Below are 10673 nucleotides of genomic sequence, written 5' to 3'. Positions count from 1 at the left end.
ACCCTCTGGAACGAACTACCCCCAGAGATCCGGGTGATCCCGGATCTCCCCTCCTTCCGCCGCGCCCTAAAGACATGGCTCTTCCAACAAGCGGGATTGGCCTAGGGGAATTTTTAGTGGGGTTTTAAGAGAAATTTTAATTATATAGGCCACAGTAAATATTTCTTTTTAATTAGGTTTTAAATTGGGTATTTATTGTCGTATCTGTTTTATAAGGCTGTTAGCCGCCCTGAGTCCGTAAGGAGAAGGGCGGGATAAAAATTGAATAAATAAAATAATAAATAAATAAATAAACAGTTCTAATAATTGCTCCTAGATTGTCCTAATACAAAGGAATCCTCTCCATCTAAAGACATCATTCTTCAACTTATATTAAATGTGAAAAAAAATCAGCTGCTATACTTGAATTTTAAAGAGGCACTGTTTTATGGTATTCACAGATGAAACACAATCTGATTTAATTAGGCATGTCAGAAATGAGGAGGTGATAAGCTGCCTGGGAAAGCCAAGGGAAATAATTAAAACAATTAAAAAACGAAAATTAGAATATTTCGGACATGTGAGGCGACACCCAGAAAAATACCTCATACTCCATTTAATCCTCCAGGGAAAGATTGAAGGCAAAGATTGAAGGCAAACGAGGTCCAGGCAGAAGAAGAACATCGTGGCTTCAAAATCTGGTTTGGACAAAACTCAGCAGCACTTTTTCGTGTGGCTGCTGATAAAAACAGGATTGCCAACATGATCGCCAATGTCCGATAATGGATATGGCACAACAAGAAGAAGAAGATGTCAGAGACACTATTATTGATTGCCTCTAAACTAGAATAGGTAAAGATGACAATGATGATCATAATAATAATTATAGTAATAATAATTACTAATGCAACACTAGTAAGCCCAGAGAATGATGTATCTCAGCATAAAGAGTATTGCATCCTCTTCATAGATATTGTTTTAAAAGAAAGATAAAATCAAAGTATCATGAAAGCAGAAATTATAGGCATCAGAAATTCACTTCAGGAAGGAATAGCAAGCAGTATTCCATCAAAGGGACATAATTTATTTTGGAAAATTTTAAACAGAACTGATCACTGGGATGAGTCTCATTTATTGCCTAGAGAGAAAAAAAGCCTCTAAAATGATTTGTAAACAGGATATTCTTTATTTTGGGAAAGTTTTTAAGAATTGAAGTGGAAAATATTTTATTCTTTCAGTATACTTGCTAGCCAAGTAAGAAGTGTGATTTATTGGCAGCGTGTAAGCAGTACTGATTTTTTTAAAAAGTATTAAGTCTACTTTGGTGTTTGAGCTTTAATCCCTAAAGAACCCATTCTGTTCCTAATTATCTTTCTTAGAAGGGTAAAATAATCTTTGAAGTACTACTGCTTGCTTCAAGTCTTGGTTTATCATGTCATTAATGATATATGTATATTATGTTATACTAATTTGTTTAGTTGATAATTTGACAGTACATCAATAGGACTATGTGGACAGGTCCAGTTCTATAATCATACTTGCCTTATTCCTGCTTCAGGATTGTCATTGATGGTGATGTGCTGGAAAGGGAGTGTAGTGAAGCTGTGTGTGTGTGTGTGTTTAATCAATCACTTTGCTTCTCACACATTGCACATGCATAATAAAAAACATACCATCCAACAGTGGAGTTAGAACAGAGTCAATAGAAGGATGATAAGGATTGGCTGGGGTTGGGGAAAGTATTCAATTTACTAGTTTTTGATCAATTTCTTGTTAGTAAAAGATCTTCCCCAATTAACTTCCCCAAATGTTGCAATTTGTCACTCTGAGATTAACAATCTTATTATGAATGTATTTTACATTTATTGCAATAACTTAGATACAGCAAAATGAATCTCCGAAAGGTGTACACAAAATTTAAAGACTGAATACAAGAAAAGTAGCTATTATCTAAAGATGAAGCAATAACATTAGAAGCTTAACAGTATGCCAACCAGCTTAAAGTAAAGTTCTGTGTACATCTGTGTTTTGACCTGAGCACACTGGAAACACAGGTACCTCCTATGAGAAAGCATTCCAAAGAAATCAGCACAAAAATGCACTGTAGCAAATCTATCCATTTCTCTTACTGGAAGGAGGACAGAGAGGGACTTCTTCTGGTGACATACACACAAGGTTGGGTTGATAAAGTAGAGAAATTAGACCCATAGAATGCTTCCGCTTTTGCTCTTCCTTCCAGTGACCTTCACCAGGGTTCCTATTACCTCTTCGTTCGTCAGATTGAAGATCATGGAATTCAGCATAGGTGTGAAAACACAGCAGAACAATGAGACAGTCCCCCCCTCCCAATTGGATGAATTGTGGGAGCTGAGATACAAGTAGACAAAGATGGCTGTCTCATAGCACAGGATCAGCTAAGTGGGCTGAGAGATATCGAATTATAACATCTATCCCATTGAAATTCTATGGCTCCATAATATGGTGATTTTATTATGGTTTTATCTTTAATATATTATCCCCCTACACTGTATTGTCCACATATCATTCATATGTGTTGGCTGGAGCACCCGGTCTACCAAGTATAGGATAAATCAGTCTGTTCTGCGTCTCACTCCAATCTAGGAGCATGTTTTGCAGGCAGACGTCACATACTGTGAACTGTGTGTGTGTGTGTGTGTGTGTGTGTGTGTGTATGACTCTTTATTTAAATTAACTTTGTATATGAGTGATTGCATGACCTCTGTAGTTGCCATATGCTAAATAAATAAGGTGGGGTAAGCAAGTGGAAAAACTTTGTGCCTTCTATCTGCTGAATAAATATGAAGAATGGTTGAAACAACAAACACGTAAGACATCAGCACAAGGAAAAAGGGGTGAGCAGAATGAGGATATCTGCTCCTGGCTGCTGAAGAGTTAACACTTCACAGTCAAAAATGGAACTGGGGTGGGCGCAGCCTCCACATGATGCAACCAGCCTGTGGGCCGGCAGTTTGACACCCCTGATATAAAGATATTTTTTTAAGTACTTGTTTAATTCTTTCAGAATTTAATTGAAATATTTGATATCTCTTTAGCTAGATTTTAGAAAATTAATATATATTTTTATCATCTGTAACATACTGTGAGATATTTAGCTAAGATTTTTGTATATCATTTCCCTAAATGGACCCATTTTCCAGTTATTATAAAACAATGTTTCTTCCTTTCCAAATCCATATACGGCCAAGTGATTTTGACACAGCATTTTTCACTTCCTTGTTCCTCAGGCTGTAGATCAGAGGGTTGAGCATGGGGATCACAACTGTATAGAACATAGATGCCCATTTGTCTTGGTCCATGGAATAGCTAGAACTTGGTCGAAAGTACATGAAGAGTATTGTTCCATGGAATATCCCAACAGCTGTCAGGTGAGAGGCACAGGTGGAGAAAGCTTTGTATCTACCCTCAGCGGAGTGCATTCTCAGGACTGTACCCAAAATATAAGCATAGGAAACAAGAATCATCCCAATGCTGCTTCCTTCAATGCAACCAACAAAGGCAAATATCACTATCTCACTGATGTAGGTATCAGAACAAGAAAGAATGAGCAGTGGAGGTTCATCACAGAAGAAATGATTGATAATATTAGATCTGCAGAATGACAGTCGAAATGTACAGGAAGTATTTATCATTGCATTTACTGCCCCTATAAAATACACAAGAGTCACCAGTTCATGACAGGTCCTTTTGGACATAATGATTGAATAGAGAAGTGGACTGCAGATGGCCACATACCTATCATAGGCCATTAAAGCCAACAAAAGACACTCAACATTTGCAAACAAGGCAAATACAAGCAGTTGTATAATGCACCCATTGTATGAAATCCTTTTAGTTTCAGCATATAAATCAACCAGCATTTTAGGAGCAATGGCTGAGGAATTACAGAGATCAGCAAAGGAGAGGTTACCTAGGAAAAAATACATGGGGTTGTGAAGTTGGGGTTCAACACAGATCAACAAAATCATCCCAAGATTCCCTATTACAGTAACAAGATAAACCAAGAAGAAGATAATAAACAGAGTGCACTGTATTTTAGGATGATCTGTGAATCCCATAAGAATGAATTCTGTTATGACAGTCTGATTTCCTTTATCCATGATCTTTCACAATGGATATTGGATCCAGGATAAGAGATGAATCCAGAATTCTCTTCTGTTTATATCCTGAGAAAGAAAGCAGCATGTTTAAAGCATTTCATCAGTATAGCTTTTATTTGAAAACTATTCTGAAACCCAAATTTTACTATAAACCCTTGTAAGGTCACTGGCCCTTGAGAAATCATAAAAATCCAATCATGAAAACACAAGAAGAGGCTTCTTAAAGGTACAACACTTTATTTTCGATCGAAATAAATCGTGGGTGGGAACACAATCTGAACACTGGCAGCAGTTGCGTTCAGAAGTGCCACATCTTAGAAAGTTAGTAGCATTGCTTTATAAACGTTTTTAGCCAATCAAAATCAGACAATAGAGTTATTGCAATATAAGGAAGACATCAATCATTCCTGTACACTCCCTCATTCCCTCCTTCAGTACATCACATCCATGTACATGTTTCCCATGCTTGCATGAAATTGGTCCCTGATGCAAATGCTGATTACAGAAGCAAGATAGCAATAGTCAGGCAAGGCTGCACAATTTGTTTCTTTTTCTAGATCCAGTTACAGAACCCTTACACCCTGTACTAACTATTATAATGCCAGTTAATAAGATTTTATCAGTGAAGAGGACTTCCAGTCCTTCGTGGTAGTGACCGGTCATGGGCTTGCAGATTCTCTGCACCCCCACGGCTAATTTCCCCCTGCCTGGGGACCCTAAATGGGTCTAAGTCGCCCTGGAGAGGTGACGAAGAAAGAAGGGTGCTCCAGTGATTCTGGAACGGCGGTGGCCATTCCGTTCAGCTTGGGGAAAGTCTTCTAACCCAACAGGAGAAAGGCTGGCTGTATTGCATCGACCAGTCCAAGCTACTTGCAACCAAAGTCCAAAAGCACTAACTAGCACAGCTGTGAACAGCGTGCTTCAAACTGGGTGAGGAATTTGATCTTCTCTTTTCTATTCTACATTTAATTTCCTGGAAAAGATCCCCAAGAAGCAAAATACCTCTAAAAGGGAAGGAGGGGGATTTCCGCTCCACCTCTATATTAACAGATGCAGCGAATTAATCTTTTTATGGAGGATCAAAATATATGGAAGTGAAATAAATATAAAACCTGAAATTTAAAACTTAAATATGGAGAAACCTAAAATTGTTTGAATGGTTTAAGATTCTCATTCTAAAGATAACTGTTCATTTTGGAAATTGAAAAACAAATAGTTGCTGACACATAGTGGTGGATGAAGACTATGACAGCTATGCCTTTAATATAAGAGTTGGCAAAACCTGGGAAAAGCTAATATATGTTTGTGACCTTCAAAGCTTTAACAACAAAGAACAGCTGTGACAAAAAAAAGACAATAATGTGGGCTGTAGACAAAGAGAGAATTATAAATTTCAGGAAAAAATCTTTTTTCAACTATTTGGATTACAAATATCTATTTAATTGGGACTCTAAAGCTATTTGCAGAGAAAAGAAAGGAAGAGAAAAACTCAAATTCTTGGCCATCATGGATCAGAGACATGTAGAAAGAACATACCAAGAAAACATAAATACTGCAACTAATTTCTGTTTCCCAGAAAAAAACAACAGAGAAGGAGCAGATAAAACAGATAAATGGATATAGAATTGAGAATAGAGATTTAAAGATGGAACTTAACAAAACAAGGAAACATGATTTAATCCTAGTGGAACAAAATTCACAAGAATTGAAAAAAACAACTTATCCCTTAAGATACAAAATAAATCTCAGGACAAGAAAACAGATTGGATAAAATGGACTGTAGAGATGTCAGGAACATCAGAGAGAAAGAAAATGATAAGAGAAGCGGAGAGAAAGAAAAAGAAAAAGATTTTCAACAAATATGGAAAGGCAGAAGTCCTGTACAAAGACACTTCACCTGATTTACTTTTTATATCTACAGCAACATTTATGAACATACAGGAAAACTTTTTGATTCAGCAAAATACATTGATTAAGAAAGATACTGGGCAAAGGAAAAAGACTAAAGTGGAAACCAGGAAAATAGATGATGGGACTTATCAGAGAGAATACTTAAAAAAGAAACATTTGTTTGAATATGGTTAAAGAAATAGAAAAGTCTTGCAATGTATATGTCATTCTAAGAGGGATGAACTCTCTAAATAATATAGTATGCTTTTCCCCTTTTTTGTTCTCTTTCTTTATATGAGTAATATAAAAAAGTTGAAATGACTTAGATAAAGGAAATGTTTTAGATACTTAAATGTGATTGAATTTAAGAAAATTATAATAGATAAAAATGTTTTGAATAAGAGTTAAAGGACTAGATGACTAGATGTATTAAATGGAATGTTTAAAGATTAAACTTATTTTTAATTATTTATTTAATTAAACTTATTTTCTATTTTTTTAAAAATAAGAAATTTAGGAAATAAATATATATTAGCTTAGGAGGGATATATATTTTAAGTAGTATGTTATTTTTTATGTTTCTTTACTCTTGCTTTCCTCTCTTTTTTCATTGTTTTATCTATTCCTTAAGAAATGTAAAAGTGTGAGATGGTTCATTTGGAAAAATAGAGTTAAATTTTTAAATGTAATTAGTTTTTGAGAAAATCTTAACCAGTAGGAATACCTAGAATTTGGTGGGAGAAATAAACTAAAATAAGGACTGTAACAGGATCTATGATAAGGCAACCAGAATGATTGGATAGAAAAAAATATATATTGATGTGATTATTTTTAGGAATATTGGGAAAAATTATATATTGAATTGTTATCAAAACAATACGAATTGTATTAACTCAATGTTTGCAAAAGAGGATATTTTGGGAAAAGAGGAGATCAACTAAAACCATTATGTGGATTATGGATTATAGAAATAAATTGTTAGTGATTGTTTTACAAATGTAAACCCAGACAACACACCTTTCACCAATTATTAAGTGATTTATGTTTAAAAAAATCAATAAAATATATTACAAAAAAAAGATTTTATCAGTGAATATCATTGCCAACCGAAAATGAATGGGAAAGATGTCTCTGTCGGAACCATGACAGTCATTTAGTAAGATTCTGCCTGTACAGTTTACAATATTCTAATGCAAAATTAGATCTTTAAAATGATTTGCAAGAAAATTTATTCTTATAACAATGTTCTTAAAATTTGAACATCTAAATGTCAAACTGAAGATAAGCCCTATAAGTTATCCTTTAGGTGAGATGGAAAGCAAGAGTTCACTACCTTAAAGTTATGTATGTTGTTAATCACATTTGCTGCGAAAGTTGTATCACACAATTACACAAAAATATGTACGTGTGGAATTAAGTCCCAAGAAATATCTAAGTATTTCAGTATTACAAATGAATCTGACTTCGGCAAGCCTCAATTGACAATTGATGTATAGACAAAGCCATCTAAATTATCTTTTAGTGTCAAATTCTTATACAAACTCAATACAAAAAGTCCTGTATGATGGTAAAACATGTGAAATCCATCTTGGACTTAAATTTTTATTTTTAATTTAGTTTGTATTGTTATTAATAGATAACTTACCAGGAATATTGCAAATGTTTCTTTCCTTACTTTCAGATTCAACGTAGAAGGAGAAAGCTTAAATGCTATTTGATGCCATCTGGGATATTATCCCCTGATATTCTCAGCTACCAAGTTCTTGGGAATTGTTGTATCTGCTAATAAATGTATGTGTGTGTGTGTGTGTGTGTGTGTGTTTATTTGTGTGTATGTATGTACCCATCATTCTATTCTCTTTTGGAATAAACAGTGCTATACAAAGTACAGAAAAGGAATAAGAAATAGTATGCTAAATGATTTGAAGAAATGAAATAAGAAGTAGAAAAGAAAATCTAGTTTACACCAATATCATTCATTGCACCTCTGCATACCTTTCTTTCTCTGAAAATCATTCTTATTTCCACCATATCATTGTTCCATTTCACATATTATATTTTGTTTTTTACATTTATCTTTTCCATGTTTTGAGGATTGTATCAACTCTATCTAATGATGCTTATTCTGGTCTTCTACTCATTCCCAGCCATTTCACTCTTCCTTTTATATTTGTTTTGCAATCTGACCTTTATTCATTTTTTTTCTAGAGAAACAGACCACCTCATTTACTTCTTTTATACTAGTCACTCACTTATGTGTTCAGTCCATATTATTCACCACTCATTTATTCTTGACAGTTGCTTCTTGTTTTACCACCCACTTAAGTACCCCATTCTCATTGCATTCAACTCCTTCTATGCCTCTTTTGAGACACCTGACTCTCACTTCCAAATAAAAAAAGTGGGAAAAAGCACATCATGCACTCATCCATTAATATATCTTTCAATAAATATTCATTCCTTGTAACAGACCATATGTGACCTACTATCTTTCTGCTGTCATTTTCATATACATCCACTTTCTCTTGTTTGATGAAGAGGCTTCCAATTTATTTCCCATAAATTCATCTGCTTGCTTGAGGTTTTCACCATATATGCATAATGTGCCATCAATCACTCCTTTTAACTAAATGTGCACAAATATTTTTTTCATACTGCTCATTGCATCATACAGTTTGCTGCAATAATTCAGTCTCTCAGTCAGCAATGGGACATCCTCCACATACAGAGGTATTCACAAACATTTATGGCCCCATCCCAAATATATCACAAAAGCATTGCTTATACATTTACATACAAATGCATTAAACAAGTAAGAGAACATCACACATTTTTCTCCTATTTTCTTTCTTTTTTTCTTCCTAGCATTTTCCTGCAAGTTCATGGTCTGCTTTTTTTTGGATCAACCAAGTATTGATCCATTGGTTGTGACAGAAATTGACTGACTGACTTGTTATCCAAACTTGACATTGTGGACTATGAGAGAAAATGATTGACCCAGCCAGCTTTCATGCTTAGGGCTGTTGAATCATCTACTAAGCATCTAACTTCTTCTAATGACTTCTAACTTCCTATTTTCATATTTAGGAAAATTGTCCCATAAATCAAGTCTATCCACTTCATCATGAATGTTCTCTAAATTGATACATTTCTCAATAATCTGCTGAAGAGCAAAAATCCAGTCTGGACATCTCTTGCCAGGTATGAAATATTGTACTTCTCAAATGTTGCTCATTGTCACCTTGAGTATCCTTTCAATCAAAATTCTGGCAAACAGTTACAACTTCACCTGGATAAAGGTGCACCCCATAGCACAAATATCTTCATTGATGAGCTGCCTGCTTCATACCTCTGAAAATGTCAGGGATGTGTGCTCCTTCCCAGAGTGAAGGATCATGTGTTTATCCTCCATCCCTTCAGTGAGCTAGAACTTTGCTCTGTTATTCTCTGGTCCCTTATAGTTATATCATCATCTTACTCATTTGGCAGCTAAGAACATTTGAAGATAAAACATTCCCAATCAAGAAGAAAAAAGGTCCAAATGCAGACTATCTTACTATGTTTATTGTTGATACTGGTCAATACTTTCACAAGTGCAGATGGTCAATGCAGCAATATGTCTGCCTTGCTGTTAAGACAGGAAGGGCACATATTTTAAAATAAACCATCTACAAAGAATGTCTTATAGATCAGTTGAAGAAGGATATTTTGCATAAAGCTTGTGTGCAAAGCACTCCTTCAAAGCTTTGCATTGTCCTCATGTATAGCATTTCTCACTCCATTTCATCTGCCCCTCAGAACACCAGTCTTGTGAAATAGATCAGGCTAAAAGTAAAGACCATTTCAGGATCACCTGGTGAACAACCATTGTCTTCCAATTATAGTCTAAAACCTTAATCACATGCTGGATCTTATTCAGCTACTTCTTAGAGACATGCTTACTATCTTAGGTCCTCAAATACAGGGTTTATCTGCATATATTGTTTATAATGTACAAGTAAGTACTTATACATCATCAGAGGGAATGGAGATTTGCATAAAATATGCTTATGTTCATTTAATTTGGGAGAGAGCAAGATAAGTATTAATTTGGAAACAATTCTAATTTAAATTGAAATATGATAATCTCATGATAATGAGAATTCTGTTCTCAGGGAAGCTGTGTATCTACTCAGTGTGCTATCCAGGCACAAACTATTGATAGGGAACTTCAAGAGAACAGGCTGCTTCCCCTTTTTATGTTTTTTCAGTCTCAAACCTAGCTTGGGAAGTTCTTCAAATACATATGCTATCAAATACATGTAGGACCCCTGACAGGTAGAATTCATGGCCAACCTGTATTAAATACATGAAGGCTACAGGTAGAGATCATCCTATGTAATTTCATTTCACTGTAATTTAGTTATAATGCAACAGCAGGTTTCCAGTTGATTGGAAGAAGATGAACTTGCTTGTTCAACATCAATGTTGAAAGATAGGAACATCAATGACATGTATTAAGTTGATGAGATTGCTTTGATAGCTGAAATTGCAAATGATGGACTGCAAGCTCTAATAATAAAAATTAAGAAGCACAATGAAAAAAATGGGACTAAGATAATATAAAGAAGAATAAACTAATGACATCAGGTACAGTAAAACTTAGACTTGACAATAAAGATATTT

General features: G+C 34.8%; 2 protein-coding genes across 2 annotated transcripts in view; one reads left to right on the top strand and one right to left on the bottom strand.

Moving 5' to 3' along the window:
• The window catches only part of LOC107299245 (olfactory receptor 1019-like), a 3665-nt gene extending 1888 nt beyond the window's left edge, over positions 1–1777 (top strand). Inside the window, 1 exon segment of the mRNA XM_015828608.2 lies at positions 1758–1777. Within this exon segment, the coding sequence (XP_015684094.2) occupies positions 1758–1777 (20 nt within the window).
• A 1384-nt stretch (positions 1778–3161) lies between these two features.
• On the bottom strand, positions 3162–4118 carry LOC107299253 (olfactory receptor 1019-like). The gene has a single exon (XM_029286725.1). The coding sequence runs from the start codon at positions 4116–4118 to the stop codon at positions 3162–3164; it is 957 nt and encodes a 318-aa protein (XP_029142558.1).
• Between the last annotated feature and the right edge of the window lie 6555 nt (positions 4119–10673).

This window comes from Protobothrops mucrosquamatus, unplaced genomic scaffold (genome assembly GCF_001527695.2).
Source record: "Protobothrops mucrosquamatus isolate PMUCROS unplaced genomic scaffold, P.Mucros_1.0 scaffold4726, whole genome shotgun sequence".
Taxonomy (NCBI): Eukaryota; Metazoa; Chordata; class Lepidosauria; order Squamata; family Viperidae; genus Protobothrops; species Protobothrops mucrosquamatus.
Note: the sequence above shows the minus strand (reverse complement) of the source record. Positions and strands in the feature narration are given on the sequence as shown.

Bases quoted from the DNA above. Each gene is read 5' to 3' on its own strand.
- LOC107299253 (XM_029286725.1), bottom strand. From the start codon at position 4,118: ATGGATAAAGGAAATCAGACTGTCATAACAGAATTCATTCTTATGGGA.